This window comes from Anoplophora glabripennis, unplaced genomic scaffold (genome assembly GCF_000390285.2).
Source record: "Anoplophora glabripennis isolate ALB-LARVAE unplaced genomic scaffold, Agla_2.0 scaffold268, whole genome shotgun sequence".
Classification (NCBI taxonomy): domain Eukaryota; kingdom Metazoa; phylum Arthropoda; class Insecta; order Coleoptera; family Cerambycidae; genus Anoplophora; species Anoplophora glabripennis.
In genome coordinates, this window is record NW_019416436.1 from 1 (window position 1) to 17168 (window position 17168).

At 34.3% G+C, this 17168-nt stretch overlaps 2 protein-coding genes across 2 annotated transcripts in view; both read left to right on the forward strand.

The window, feature by feature from the left end:
- The first annotated feature begins 2071 nt into the window (after positions 1-2071).
- On the forward strand, positions 2072-15058 carry LOC111691527. Its single transcript, XM_023454535.1, has 6 exons — positions 2072-2188; positions 7277-7576; positions 7633-7901; positions 8641-9016; positions 14541-14840; positions 14897-15058. The coding sequence occupies exons 1-6, from the start codon at positions 2072-2074 to the stop codon at positions 15056-15058; spliced, it is 1524 nt and encodes a 507-aa protein (XP_023310303.1).
- A 1337-nt stretch (positions 15059-16395) lies between these two features.
- Positions 16396-17168, forward strand: part of LOC111691528 — a 19003-nt gene continuing 18230 nt past the window's right edge. Inside the window, exon 1 of the mRNA XM_023454538.1 lies at positions 16396-16512. Within this exon, the coding sequence (XP_023310306.1) occupies positions 16396-16512 (117 nt within the window). The remainder of the gene's footprint in view (positions 16513-17168) is intronic.

Below are 17168 nucleotides of genomic sequence, written 5' to 3' on the forward strand. Positions count from 1 at the left end.
ATTAGATTTGTAGCGCCATCTTTCGGGTAAAAATGGTACTAATATGTAATACTTAATAAATATTACAGTATGCTTTAAATTTATACGCGGTCATTGATTGAAATATTCAAGGCGGTCTACCATTATTGATAGATGGCGCTATCTACTTGGCAAAAGGGGAAGACGTAATGATTCATAACTCCGCGCTAGCCTAAGGGCCACCTTAGCAAAGCGCATCCCAGGCTGCATAGCCGCACTGCCCTACCCAACCATACCACACCACACATAAATATGACACAACCCCCGGGGTTTACACAGACGAGCCGGCGAAGCAAGAAGAGCGCCAGAAGAAAGGGCCCTAGCCGGCCCGGCCCAGCNTGTCAACTAATAAATATAGTGATTTGTTACGTATCAGTTTTTTCTGTACCCACACCGATTTATTAATAATTGTAAACCTGAACCCATAGGTTTAGGGAAGCACAATGTACACATTTAAAATTGACCCTTTGTCCTATGTAATTTATAATTTTCATTTGATTTTTCGTAATTTGTGTAGGGGGAACGGTATTACAAGTGCAAAGAAACGTTATTGTACTAACACTGTTATTGCCTATTGTATTTTATTAGTATTATTTTAAGGGAAAAATATAGGTTTAAATCTTTAGCTTTTATTGTGCACTATTATATGATTATACATATTTATGTATGTTGCGTTAAATTAATTAAATATAATTTCACATATGCATTACAGTGTATTAATGTGTTTAACGGAGCAATTTACTTTTGTTTATTTTTACACAGTTTTTGTTCTTGTGTACATAAAAATCTGCTAATTGATCTGAACCAAAATGATAACTTCTGTTCCAGAATTGTAGGAACCACGTAATAAAATCGTGACGAGAATTAGATTTGTAGCGCCATCTTTCGGGTAAAAATGGTACTAATATGTAATACTTTATAAATATTACAGTATACTTTAAATTTATAGGCGGTCATTGATTGAAATATTCAAGGCGGTCTACCATTATTGATAGATGGCGCTATCTACTTGGCAAAAGGGGAAGACGTAATGATTCATAACTCCGCGCTAGCCTAAGGGCCACCTTAGCAAAGCGCAACCCAGGCTGCATAGCCGCACTGCCCTACCCAACCATACCACACCACACATAAATATGACACAACCCCCGGGGTTTACACAGACGAGCCGGCGAAGCAAGAAGAGCGCCAGAAGAAAGGGCCCTAGCCGGCGGGGCCCAGCCAGGACGAAAGGAGGTCCCACAAAGCGCCTACACCGGCCGCATTTGCGGTCGGGGTAGACGACGGATGGGGCCCACCTACGAAGGCTGTCCAGGCCTACACGAGATGAGGCAGGATAAAGAGGGATAATCCCCCTCGATCCCAAATCATTGAGGCCAATTTCTAGCCATGGAATAATGGCGATTCATAACTTTTCAAAAACATTCAATTAAGTTCTATAATTATTAAATGTAATCAGTAAACGTTCTAAATTTTGTCCACCCACTCGTAAACACATTTGGGCACAAAAACATGTTATTTCCCAATAAAAGTAGGTGATAGTTTTTAATTCAGGGAAAGGTGGTGGCCACGTAAATAAAAGATAAATTGCTGGTACTAATATTCAGAATGCTGTAAGTACATCTTAGGGTTACAATTTGCTTCAAATCGAATTTCGGCATTTCGTTGATGACGTCATCTTATGATAGAATAAATTTTCAAATGCAAAATATATTAAGTTACTACTTCAAGTAGATTGTAAGCAGCACTTAATACAGACAATGCAATCGTAATTATCTGCAAACCGAATTTAAGAACAAAGAGCAGGTTTTTCAGTTGTAAACCAACAGTTGTTCTGAATCTGAAGAACCATATTACTGCAATGCACAAGAAAAATTGTTACGTCAATTTTTTCTAGCATTCCGTAATGTAGAGAAAGAATTATAGGCGATACTTTACATTCATGTTGTTCAGGTAACAGAAGAAGAAGAGCAGTAACTATTCGATGTTTTCATTGAGGTTAAACAACCAACACAAGTTACGGTTTTATATTTACATTTCAAAGAAAATTGTTGCAATGACTGGTGTTCAAGAAACTTCGTGTAAGCTTTGTCTCAAAACTGTAGGCGTTGAAGGTTTTGAGGTAATAAACGACGTTACTAGAGACATTTTAGATGTTCTTTTGCTGAAATTGGTAAGTTATATGTATCTATTAGTTCAGGGTCGCTGATATGCATGGAAACGGTCGATTATCTCCTAAAGTAAGATAGCTGTCGAAAAATCAGAAGACACAAACGTTTTAGGACTATTACAAAAAAGAAAATTTAAATATACAGGATCAGTCGAAAAGTTGTCTTACGAGACAATGTTGCTTCTTCTTTATCGGGACACCCTGTATATTATTCCATATTTCAATTCTTTTCGAAATTCTAAACAAGATTCATATATCACATCATGCGCCTAAGTTTAACCGTTTTCGAGATGTCGAACTTTGAAAATCAATTTTTTATAAATTATAGAAAAATATTTTATTCTGTATCTTATGATTTTTCCATAGCTATCTTACTTTTGGAGAAAATTGATCGTGCATATCGGGGACACTGTATACAGGGTGTTTTTAAATGAAGTAGCAAAAATGGTACCGGTGAATGTAGAGCCAAAAATAAGAGGATTGAAGGAAAAATACCTTACATGAAAGTTGTACCCCTGAGACGATATACCCTCTTAAAGGAGGGGATTGAAATTCTCATTTTAATTTTTTTTCTTTAACATGGGGAATGCTAGTGACACGAAACTTGGTATGAGCATCCTACTAATAAAGAGACAACTTTTCAATATGTATTCGATCATTAGCGTATTTTATAAAGGTGTGAAACAGTCAATTCCATTGCAATATTTTATTAGAAATTTTTTATATGAAGCAAATTATTTAAAAATATTTATTGAGAACACTGATTTTTTACCTCTTGTAATTTTTCGATAAAACCGATAGTTTTCTAGTAAAAAAATTAAATACGTCATCGTTCACTAAAGGGGTAATTGCGAAACTTTGTAAAAATAAAGTAGGCGGATGTCATAACAAATTATTTGTTATTTATCATATTAATAAATTGACACTTTCTGTCAATAAGCTGGTAATTTAATAATAACATTAAGAATAATTTGCTATGAATTAATGAGAAATGTTTGATAACTTATGACTATGGGACATGTATTAGGTAAAGTTATTTATCTGAAATAAAATTTAATACAAACGAAAACCAAGAAAAGCAAAATTAAATTTAAAGGATATTCTCGAAATAATTTCCATTTTGCTGCAAGCATAACCCAATATGTCTGTTGAAGTTATAACGCACTCGCACAAACTGTTCTTGGTTACTGCAAAGGTCATCTGCTGCCTGAAATATTCTTAAGCGTAGATCTTCTAAGGAGGCAACAGGAGTGGCATAAACAATACTTTTTATGGGTTCCCACAAAAAGAAATCTATAGGCGTTAGGTCAGGTGAATGTGCAGACCAACAAACACGGGCATCACGAACACGACCAATCCAGCAATTCGGGTAATTTAAATTTCTCTAACGGCAAGTGTACTATGTGCAGGCGCCCCATCGTGCATATGTCACATCACATGACGTGTAGGGAAGGTACATCCTCAAGTAATGTTGGAAGATTTTCCTTCAAAAATCTAAGATACTCGGCCGCTCCAAGCCTGTGTGGAAGAATAAAAGGACCTATCAGAGTATTTCCTACAATTCCCACACAAACGTTTAAACTGAAATTATGTTGACGTCTTGAAACAAATATTTCATGAGTATTTTCTTCCGTCCATGAATGAACATTATGAAAGTTTACTGCACCTACTCTAGGAAAATTTACTTTAAGTCATGCCTGGAAATATTAATGTACCATTGACAAAAATCCACGAGGTTAGGTAAATCAGGGTCATTCCATTCTTGCACAGGTTGACGGTGAAAGGGTATAAAAGATTTTCATGAGCTACACTCCACACAAGACTGTGAGAAACTTGCAGTTGCCTGGACACCTATTTTGTGCTTGTACCGCAGTCTTGTTCTAGTATATATAGTATAGTTCCAGTATAGCTTCCTCAGTTTCAACAGTTCGGACATTACGCCTTCTTCCGGCACCCTCACGATTGGTATGAATTTTACCAGTTTCGGGAAGCCTTCTTTTCACCGAGGCCAATGTTTGTCTATGAGGAATCGGTCAGTTTGGGTATCTGGTGGTATATTCTTACTGCAGCGTTACTATTTTTTCTGGATTCGAAAAACACTTGGAGCATGTCGAAATATTCGTCATTGGTATAAATATTATTTGCCATAATTATTCTGATAGTAAATTAATCAATCGGTACTAATTATTGGTTGACAGAAAGTGTCAATTTATTAATATGATAAATAACAATTCATTTGTTATGACATCCGCCTACTTTATTTTTACAAATTTTTACAATTACCCCTTTAGTGAACGATGACGCATCTAATTTTTTTACTAGACTATCGGTTTTATCGAAAAATTACGTGAGGTAAAAAAAGTTGCGCAATAAAATATTCTTCCCAATAAATATTTTTAAATAAATATTTTGCTACATATAAAAATTTCTAATAAAATATTGAAAAGGGGTTGACTGTTTCACTCCTTTATAAAATACGCCAATGATCGAACAAATATTTAAAAGCTGTCTCTTTATTAGTAGGATGCTCATACCAAGTTTTGTGTCACTAGCATTCCTCATGTTAGAGAAAAAAAATTAAAATGTGAATTTCAGTCCCCTCCTTTAAGAGGGTATATCATCTCAGGGGTGCAACTTTCATTTAAGGTATTTTTCCTTCAATCCTCTTATTTTTGGCTCTACATTCACTGGTACCATTTTTGCTACTTCATTAAAAAACACCCTGTATATAACGTGGAAAACTTTTTGAACATTTTGTTTAGTGGTATAGTATATTTCATTTATTATTTAAAGAAAAGTACTGTAGGAATCGTTGTTGTTAATTCGAATTTGGAACCTTACAGTTGAACGTTCCGCTCCATTGAAGGCAAGTTCGGTATTAACATATGTTTTGTTCTTTTTTAATTGTAATACAGATTGTAGTATAACAACCCTAGGTTCGACAGAAAATAAGTAAACGTAGTTGTGGCCAAAAATATGTGATCGTCATAAGGACTACCTACTTTGTGTGTATTTACTTTTTTATTGACCGGAAGGCGCAGGCTACTAACTTTGTAGAGGGGATGTATGGTTTAATTTTATAAAACAAAGACAGAGTAAATACACCTAACTTTATTACAACAGACCTCAAATTAAACATGTGACAAACAGAAAGAACAAAAACATTAACAACCATTTAACATAGAATGAGAGTGCCAGGCTCACCTAGAGCTCCTGCGGGGAAAGAGCATGGCAGAGAAACCCACGATCGTTGCTCTCACCACCCAAATATAAATACAAAACAACCGCTAACCAAAGGAATAAATTAAGATCCTTTGCTAATGATAATCAAAACTGGACTTATTTAATTTCTCACTAAATGTCATCTCACTCAAGTCTGACATACACACTTCCAAGTAAAACTGAAGAGGTTTTAGTAACAATAATAGCAACAACAACAACAATAATAATAATAATAATAATAATAATAGGAATAATAATAATAATAGCAATAATAATAGGGAAGGTACTGGAGTCCCATAATACGGGAGGCTATCCAGCTAAAGTTGAGATTTCGGGAGAACAACAACAATAATAACAATAATAATAATCATGGGTGAAAATGTTAGTAAATTCAACAAAGCTCTTACATACGTATGACATAAAGTGAGCACAAGAAATCAAAGAACAACGTAATCAAGATAAAACAAGTTAAATGTGAAACAAAGAAGTTGTTTTGCAATATCTGGGCAGACACGACAATATATACATATTTCAACATGTAATAAATAATGAGCAATCGTTAATAATAATTGTAACAATTTTATCTTAGAGAAATATACGCCCCTGAGCGTAAGACAATGAAGGCTAAACATATACAGAATTATTATCATGAAACATCTATATTTTACGTATAACGTAATCGTGGCAAAAACAAGTTAGATGTGAAACAAAGAAGTCGTTATTGTAATGTCTGGCAATCAGGACAATACATATATTTTTAACATGAAATAAATAATGGGCAAACTTTAAGTATAATTATAACAATTTTACCTTGGAAAAATATATGCCCTTGAGCATAAAGCAATGGAAGCTAAACTTACAAAGAATTATTATCATGAAACATCTATAATCATCACAATCATAAGATTATATAGAACAATTAACAACAAAGTACTTAAAGAATATTACCTGCTAACTAATAACACTTTAACCAATTAACTTTTCACTGCTTTGACACACTGCCCGCCAATCGTCTTGCTACCAATCTGCACACTGTTCTCACTTCAACTGCCTATCTTCAACTATTTAGGCTTCCTTCCAGAATTTCCTACCTAAGTGCCTGTTTTTTGTGCTTCCTTCTATCGACCGTTAATATTACTTTTTCATTGTTATACAACACCTATGTAACAGGTGACGTCGATGTTGATAAGATAAGTACGGTTTTACACAAGATGAAAAGACGAAGAGCTATATCTACAGCATCTAGATGTCAGTACAGACCTACTTTATTGTCCATAGCCGATAATTATATGGAAATATTTGTTCTTTGAAAGTGTCCATAGAAGGATTTAGATGTCTTGAACGGTTTCACTGTTAAAAAACTTTTTTTTTAATTTTATCGATTTTTGCATTTTTCTCATAAATGACTATAGACCTACAATCGTAGATGACATTTTTATAGAAAATTGAATTTAGTATAAAAAAGTCCTCAGTAAAGCTGTAAGTTATTACTTCATGAGATAAATAGATTCAATCGTGTGAAAACTTAAAAAACCCTTTATAGAATATTTGAAATTGCAGATAGAACTATAATTAGAGATGAGATAATTTAATTAAAAAAGAAATGTAGGTTTACGTGTTAAACGAATAGGAAAATTTTAAAATAAAATAGCGAGTACTAAAAGTTAAAATTAAGAACTGAAATTTGGTAAAATTTTATTTCCAATTTTTTGAACAATATTTCGTCAATGGAGCAACAAAAAAAATGTACGTTTCAAACAAAGCACCCTAATTTCGCTCACCTCAACACATTAGGGCGACCTCGCAATAATTGATATTTTCTGCCTAAGTGATTTTCTTTTTCTTTGATTAAAGTTGCATATTTTTCAGAAATTTGATAGCGAGAGCAAAGAGGTTATATGTAACGTTTGCAGAAGAAAGTTAAACGCAGCATTCGAATTTAAGTCAACTTGTCTGAAGACCGATTACACAATTTTTCCATATGTGGAATGTGAAAAAATGTTACTGCTCGATATAGGAGATGCGTATACGAAGGAAAAGACAAGTGAGTCAATGGATATTTTAGATGGTCAGAGAATATGTCGATTGTGTATGGAGCCAGTAGAAAGTGAGTTTAGGTGCATACGCGAAGAGGAACTTGAAGCTATCAATAAATTGGTTCCTGAAATGGTATTAATGATATTAAATAGTTACATTTTTCGCAATTTAATTAAACCACTTTGCAGAATATAAATATCATCAAAGATCCCGTTGTGTGTAAGGAATGCTTTGATTCTGTGTGCACCCACAACAGTTTCCTAAAAAATTGCTCGGAAGTACAGGAAAAAATTGGAGGTATTTTTAATAGCGCAGCAACAGAGAGTCGGATAGATACGTCACCAGCTGATTTATTCGTTAAGACTGAAAACCAGGACAAGGAATTTGATATCAACGAGATGGAAATGTCAATCAAAGCTGAAAGTATCGACATAAAATCGGAAGATGAAGAAAGGAGGTAAGAGAGGACTATTTTGACAAATTTATAAGGTAACCGCGTAACTCCAGATCTTATTTAATTTTGCATCTCTTGCATTAATTTCTTGTACTTCTGATAGTTTTCGCAAAATTAATTATTTTAAACATATCAATAAAATATTATTAACCCTTTCGCTGCGCAATACGTCTGAAAGTAGCTACCGCGCCGTGCGCGAAAGTTTATCGTGTGCGAATATGTACGTCTGGAGCAGTTAGACCACTTATAGTTTTACATTATGTTGTGTTAAATTACGATTTATGATAAATTTTACGATTTTATTTTGAATAAAATACAGTATATGTACTAAATAGAAACTGAAAGAAACATGAACAATCTTGGTATTATTACCAGTACCTCTTTCCATAAAAATATTTGTCACAATCGGTATAAGCTCGCCCGCAAAAATTCGCCTTACCAATTGCAATAACCGAGTCACTGATGCGCATGGTTGCGAATATATACGGTTTGAGCAGCCTGATCCAATTTTACTATTCATGCGAATTAATCCGTCTGGAGCAGTTTGAGCTCTATAAATTTTTAGCGAATATATACGTCTGGAGCAGTGAAAGGGTTAATTGTCATCAAGAATTTGATTTGTATGATAATAAAATTGAAGTGTGGAGTTCAGAAACTTGCATAATTGCATTTTCAATAACCTATCACCCCCTAGAATTAACACCTAATATTAGAAAATACCCTGTATATGTAATGTTTTCAGCGACTCGCTACTGCAGAGCTCCGATAGTGAATCATTCGAGAAGAGTGTCCTTAGAGATGCAGATGATGGATGTAAACATGAGAATAGAGCGACAAATGAATGTAATACCAAAGTCAACCAGGACGACAAAGTATTTTACAAATGTGATAAATGTATTTACGAAACTAGAAGCGACAGTCGTTTTATAGCACATCGTAGGAGACACGAGAACGATTCGGAAGCATATAAATGTGAATCGTGGGAGTATGAAACTGAAAATAAAAAATTTTTTCAGAAGAACTGGCTGATGCATAAAAATTCTTCGGAAATGCGTATGCATCGATGCGGATCATGTAATTACGAGACAAAGTCCAGGTGCGAGCTTGATAAGCATCAGGTGAAACACAAAAGCGCATCTGAAGGACGATTGTACAAGTGCGACTTTTGTGATTTTAAAACAAAGCGGGAATTCAGTTTTGAAAGTCATATAAAACACAAAAACTCAAACAATTGTGTAGAATGTGACTTTAAAACCACATACACCGCATTACCGAATAAGGACACTACACAACTGCCCGTTTATAAATGTAATAGTTGCACATATGAATCAAAGAATAGGCCAAATTTTACCAGACATCAGTTGATACATAAAGATTCCTCGCAGGTGCAAATGTACTGGTGTAACAACTGCGATTTCGAAACTAAATACAAGGGTTGTATCAAAAAGCACCAACTGAAACACAAAGATCCTTCACAGGTTCAAACGTACAAGTGTAACGACTGTGATTACAAAACTATATACAAGAGTTATATCACAAAACATCAACTGAAGCATAAAGATCCTTCGCTGGTTCAAATGTACAAGTGTAACGACTGCGATTACAGAACTATATCCACGGGATATTTTACAAAGCACCAACTGATACATAAAGATCCTTCGCAGGTGCAAATGTACAAGTGTAACGACTGCAATTATGAATCTAAACACAAGAGGAATATCAAACGGCATGAACTAAAGCATAAAGATCCTTCCCAGGTCAAAATGTACAGGTGTAACAACTGCGATTACGAAAGTAGATACAAGGATGATTTAAAACATCATCAACTGAAGCATAAAGATCCTTTGCAGGTTCAAATGTACAAGTGTAATGACTGCAATTATGAATGTAAATATAAGCATGATATCAAACGGCATGAACTGAAACATAAAGATCCTTCACAGGTCAAAATGTACAGATGTAACAACTGCGATTACGAAAGTAGATACAAGGATGATTTAAAACATCATCAACTGAAACACAAAGATCCTTCGCAGGTTCAAACGTACAGGTGTAACGACTGTGATTACAAAACTATATACAAGAGTTATATCAAACAACATCAACTGAAGCATAAAGATCCTTCGCAGGTTCAAATGTACAAGTGTAATGACTGCGATTACAAAACTGTATCCAGGGGATATTTCAGAAAGCATCAATTGAAACATAAAGATCCTTCGCAGGTGCAAATGTACAAGTGTAACGACTGCAATTATGAATCTAAGTACAGGAGGAATATTAAACGGCATGAACTGAAGCATAAAGATCCTTCGCAGGTTCAAACGTACAGGTGTAACGACTGCAATTATGAATGTAAATATAAGAATGCTATCAAACGGCATGAACTGACACATAGGGAAGGTGTACAGAGACGAGACAAATGATTTTGGACTAGTGCTTTTGTAACAATGCATTAAAATGAATACTTTGTAATATGCACCTGCTTTTTTCTATGTTTAAAGATGTATCTTTTTCATTATCAATGTTCAGGAGAATGTTAAATGTGTACATGTGTATTTTAAACAACTGCAAAAAAATTAGGAACAAAATAAATATGCATTGGTTTTCTTAATAAAAAATGGTTGAGAACTGCTGACTTGGCCGTGGTATTTATGCGTTGAGAGATCAACTTTTCCGTGTTGCCGATGTCGTATAGACTTGTAAACTCAACTCTTTAATGAACTAAGAAGAAATAAATAAATTATGTATAGGTTTAGATGTAGGAAATTTTGAAATATTTTTATAAGAATGTTCAAAGCCTTCTTCTCTTGCCATTCCTATGCAGGGGTGGTTTTTAGCAATACTATCCACCCTGTTTTTCACTTCTAGCTTAGAAACTCGATATTCGGTTGTCCACATGATTTTCGAGACAAGCGTTTCGGTAAACCGGAAAGCAGAGTGGGAAGTTTTTTATTTTATTTAAATTATATTTGTATCAAATCAATTCACCCTTCCAGCCTGATATTCATTATTTGTCCTGTCCTAAATTGACTATTTGGCTTGACAGGCTGTCGGCTAATCGAATTTTGCAGTAACCACCTTTATTTTCTATGTTTAAATAAGGGTTTATTTGATACATTTATTTTTTTGACCTCTTTAATTTTTATAAGTACACATTTAATATTAACCCTGCATCCTATGTAATTTATAATTTTCATTTGATTTTTCGTAATTTGTGTAGGGGGGGCAGGGTTACAAGTGCAAAGAAACGTTATTGTACTAACGCTGTTCCCTATTATAGTTTATTAGTATTATTTTAAGGCCTAAATATAAATTTAAATCCTTAGCTTTTATTGTGCACTATTACATGATTATACAGATATATGGATGAATTAAATATAATTTCAGTTTTTCTTATTTCCGGAATCTTATTTGTGGAAATGTGAAATGGGCGGTGACTATGAGATGCCTTTTTTATAGCCATCCTTCTCTATCGCACAGATTTCTATGACTTACTTTATCGCTCTCACTTAACGGCCGATGAACCATGGTGACTTTCCGACCCTGTATATGTAGGATTAAATAAATTGCATAGAATTTCTTTGCATATGCATTACACTGTATGCATCAGAAGTTTGTTTTATTGACTATTCCTATACTCTATCACAAAGTCTCTAAGGAAAATAAAAGTTACCTATTTATTTTATTTATTTATTTATTAAAAGACGGAGCCCTCTAAGGTTTTACTTTGTTCTTTTCCGGTACATGAAAATCTGCAAACTAATCCCTACCACAAAGAATAAAAAGGGTCACCCTTGTACCGTGGAGAGTTCTGGCAGAAGAACAGCCACCAAATTTTGATAAATGCAAACCGGGTTTTAAATTTTTCAGACATTCAACAATTTATAAGTGATCCAGCCCTGCCTTTGTCTCGGCTTAACTCTACAAACTTCGATCGATTTTAACAATTATGTAAAAATTATTCGTATTTATGTCTTACATAATGACTAACTTAAACTTCTGATTATACAGAGTGGCACAAAAGTATGAAAACCCCTGAATAACTCGTCAGGAGTGTATTTTCTTGAAAAATGATAAATAGTTTTAGGATTTTTCTCTGGCTATTCAATGGCGTCCTTGTATTCTACCTTGACCTTGACCTTCGAGGTCATTTCAAGGTCAAAATTATTTTTTCAAACGGGAACTCCTATTTTTTATTGCGGATTTGAAAGGAGCAGGAAATTTTACGTCCAAACATGGTATTGACCATAACTTTGGCAATGACCTTACTCTCTCCAAATCCGCAATAAAAAATAGGGGTTCGCATTTAAAAAACTTAACTTGAACTTCAAATGACCTTAAAGGTCAATGTCAAGGTCAAAGCCAAGATCACCATCGTAAATTGAAAACTGCACTTAATACAGACAATGCAACCGTAATTATGTGCAAAGCGTATTCAAGAACAAAAATAAAACAGGTTTTTCAGATGTAAACCAACAGAGCCATGTTCTGACGAACCGTATTAGTGATGTGTACACGAAAAATTGTTACAATTTTTTCCAGTAATCCGTAGTCATAGTGCAAGAATTATAGAGGAGACTGTACCATTCTTGTGGTTCCGATAACAGAAGAGGAAGAAGAACAATAACTTTCTCTATTTGATGTTTTCTTTGAGGTTAAACAACGAACATAAGTTACAGTTCGACATTTACATTTCAAAGAAAATTGTTTCAATGACTGGTGTTCAAAAAACTTCGTGTAAGCTTTGCCTCAAAACTGTAACCGTTAAAGGTTTTGAGGTAATAGACAACGTTACTAGAGATATTTTGGATGTTCTTTTGCTGAAATTGGTAAGTCGGTGATAGATATGCATCAGTTCGGGGTCGCTGATATGTATGGAAACGGTCGGTTGTCTCCTAAAGTAAGATAGCTATAAAAAAAATCATAAGACACGTTTTCTTAAAGCTATCGCTATAAAGAAAAGTTATGACGAAACAAAGTTGCTTTTTCGTTATCAGAATACCCTGTATATTATTCCATGTTTCAATTCTTCTCGAAATTCTAAACAAAATTTATTTAACACATATACCTAAACTTAACCGTTTTCAAGGTATCGAACTTTGAAAATCATTTTCTTATGAATTATACAAAAATATTTTAGCAGCAATGCAACGGTTTTCATCGCCTACTGAACTCAAAAATTTTAAATCCGTGACGCAAACCGAAACATACAGACCTGCAAATATTTCCATTTTTCTCAAGAAAGGCTTTCTCTAGGCGATTTTCTCAAGAGACAATTGTTTTTCTTTTTTAATAAAAGGACCTTTTTATTGTTGCTGTACGTTTAAAAAAAATACGGCCACTGTAAACGTTTTGACCGCTAAAAGGGGGAAGTAACCGGAGAAAACTATCACCCAGTATATCGATTTGACTAAAACTTTAAGAAATAATACGCCACAATAGTCCAAATAAATGTGCCAAATTTTAACGCGATCGGTAAAAGTAAATTAAATTAGTTTTATTCTTGACAACTTTGAAGGCCTGTAACTAAAACCAAAAATTTTTTATTTAATTTTCCTTCGTAGGTCAAACGTTGTCGGTGAAATTTGCGGACACCCTGTATTTTTACGCAAAATATTTATATTTTATTTATATTTAAATTTAAACACTGTATCTCGAAAACGATGCATATTTCGACCTACGATTATATGAACTTTTTTTTTACAAAATAACTTCGGCAACCACCCCCTAAAATATTTCGCACTTTCTTACAAACATCCTGTATAGGAATTGTCGTTTTGTCATGTTGCTTAAACCTTTTTTGCCCTATGCTTCATAAACCTATGACGTCATCGAAATTATTATTTAAATAGCGCTACCTATTTTTTTAGGCATAAGAGGATAGCCCTTTTGAAGGGAAATCCTTCGATATCGGGTTTGGCCCACTTTACTTTGACAGATGCGAAAAATCACGTGGATAATGATGTTCCAGCAGACAGTATTTGCGGGGAGGAATTACTTGCATGAAATTTTTCCAAGTAGGTGGATAGGTCGAAGAGGATCATTGAGTGGCCACCACGTTCGCCCGATTTAACTCCCCTAGATCATTTCTTGTGGGGGCTATTTAAAAAGCAGAGCTGGTAGACGCATAAGAGAAGAAATTAGTCGGATACCACCAGAGGCAATTCAAAATGCCACGGATGAATTCGAACATCGACTCGCCCATTGCCCGACTGTTAATTTCTTTACATTCTTTACATTAAATTAATTAATACATTTGTCTGTTTTTTTTCGCGCCTGTTAAAGTAAAGTAGGACAAACCCTATATCGACGCATTTCCTTTCAACAGGGCTATCCTTTTATGCCTAAAAAATTAGGTAGTGCTATTCAAAAAAAATGTCGATGACGTCATAGGTTCATGAAACATTGTGCAAAGAAGGTTTAAGCAACGTGATATAAGGACAATTCTTATGTACTAATTGACGTATTTTAGCGTTTTTGTGAAAACGCAACACAAAATAAAATACGAATTTTTTGCGTTACTTCTGGGATGCGCTGTATATCTCAATTCGGACACCTCAACACATCAGAGCGACATAACAATAACTGATATTTTCTACCAATCGTTTTCTTTCTCTTTGGTTAAAGTTGCATATATTTTAGAAATTGGATAGCGAGGGCAAAGATGTTATATGTAACGTTTGCAGAAGCAAGTTAAACACAGCATTCGAATTTAAGTCAACTTGTTTGAAGAACGATTACGCAATTATTCCGTATGTGGATTGTGAAAAAATGTTACAGCTCGATATCAGAGACGTGTATACGAAGGAAAAGACAAGCAAGTCAATGGATATTTCAGATAGTCGGAGAATATGTCGATTGTGTATGGAGCCAGTAGAAAGTGAGTTTAGGAGCATACGTGAAGAGGAACTTGAAGCTATCGAGAAATTGGCTCCTGAAATGGTATCAATGATATTAAATAGTTACATTTTTGGCAATTTAATGAAACTACTTTGCAGAATATAAATATCATCAAAGATCCCGTTGTATGTAAGGAATGCTTTGATTCTGTATGCACCCACAACAGTTTCCTGAAAAATTGCTTGGAAGTACAGGAAAAAATTGGAGGTATTTTTAATAGCGCAGCAACAGAAAGTCAGATAGATACGTCACCANTATAATTTCAGTTTTTCTTATTTCCGGAATCTTATTTGTGGAAATGTGAAATGGGCGGTGACTATGAGATGCCTTTTTTATAGCCATCCTTCTCTATCGCACAGATTTCTATGACTTACTTTATCGCTCTCACTTAACGGCCGATGAACCATGGTGACTTTCCGACCCTGTATATGTAGGATTAAATAAATTGCATAGAATTTCTTTGCATATGCATTACACTGTATGCATCAGAAGTTTGTTTTATTGACTATTCCTATACTCTATCACAAAGTCTCTAAGGAAAATAAAAGTTACCTATTTATTTTATTTATTTATTTATTAAAAGACGGAGCCCTTTAGTTTTGTTTGTGTTTACTAAGGTTTTACTTTGTTCTTTTCCGGTACATGAAAATCTGCAAACTAATCCCTACCACAAAGAATAAAAAGGGTCACCCTTGTACCGTGGAGAGTTCTGGCAGAAGAACAGCCACCAAATTTTGATAAATGCAAACCGGGTTTTAAATTTTTCAGACATTTAACAATTTATAAGTGATCCAGCCCTGCCTTTGTCTCGGCTTAACTCTACAAACTTCGATCGATTTTAACAATTATGTAAAAATTATTCGTATTTATGTCTTACATAATGACTAACTTAAACTTCTGATTATACAGAGTGGCACAAAAGTATGAAAACCCCTGAATAACTCGTCAGGAGTGTATTTTCTTGAAAAATAGTAAATATAAAAGTTTTAGGATTTTTCTCTGGCTATTCAATGGCGTCCTTGTATTCTACCTTGACCTTGACCTTCAAGGTCAAAATTATTTTTTCAAACGGGAACTCCTATTTTTTATTGCGGATTTGAAAGGAGCAGGAAATTTTACGTCCAAACATGGTATTGACCATAACTTTGGCATTGACCTTACTCTTTCCAAATCCGCAATAAAAAATAGGGGTTCGCATTTAAAAAACTTAACTTGAACTTCAAATGACCTTAAAGGTCAAAGTCAAGGTCAAATCCAAGATCACCATCGTAAATTGAAAACTACTTAATACAGACAATGCAAAGGTAATTATGTGCAAAGCGAATTCAAGAACAAAAAAAAACAGGTTTTTCAGATGTAAACCAACAGAGCCATGTTCTGACGAACCGGATTAGTGATGTGTACGAGAAAAATTGTTACAATTTTTTCCAGTAATCCGTAGTCATAGTGCAAGAATTACGGAGGAGACTGTACCATTCTTGTGGTTCCGATAACAGAAGTGGAAGAAGAACAATAACTTTATTCGATGTTTTCTTTGAGGTTAAACAACGAACACGAGTTACAGTTCGACATTTACATTTCAAAGAAAATTGTTGCAATGACTGGTGTTCAAAAAACTTCGTGTAAGCTTTGCCTCAAAACTGTAACCGTTAAAGGTTTTGAGGTAATAGACAACGTTACTAGAAATACTTTGGATGTTCTTTTGCTGAAATTGGTAAGTCGGTGATAGATATGCATCAGTTCGGGGTCGCTGATATGTATGGAAACGGTCGGTTGTCTCCAAAATAAGATAGCTATAAAAAAAATCATAAGACACGTTTTCTTAAAGCTATCACTATAAAGAAAAGTTATGACGAAACAAAGTTGCTTTTTCGTTATCAGAATACCCTGTATATTATTCCATATTTCAATTCTTCTCGAAATTCTAAACAAAATTTATTTAACACATCATGTACCTAAACTTAACCGTTTTCAAGGTATCGAACTTTGAAAATCATTTTCTTATGAATTATACAAAAATATTTTAGCAGCAATGCAACGGTTTTCATCGCCTACTGAACTCAAAAATTTTAAATCCGTGACGCAAACCGAAACATACAGACCTGCAAATAATTCCATTTTTCTCAAGAAAGGCTTTCTCTAGACGATTTTCTCAAGCCACAATTTTTTTTTATCAAAACCTTTTTATTGTTGCTGCCCGTTTAAAAAAAATACGGCCACTGTAAACGTTTTGACCGTTAAAAGGGGGAAGTAACCGGAGAAAACTATCACCCAGTATATCGATTTGACTAAAACTTTAAGAAATAATACGCCACAATAGTCCAAATAAACGTGCCAAATTTTAACGCGATCGAGTGCAAGAATTACGGA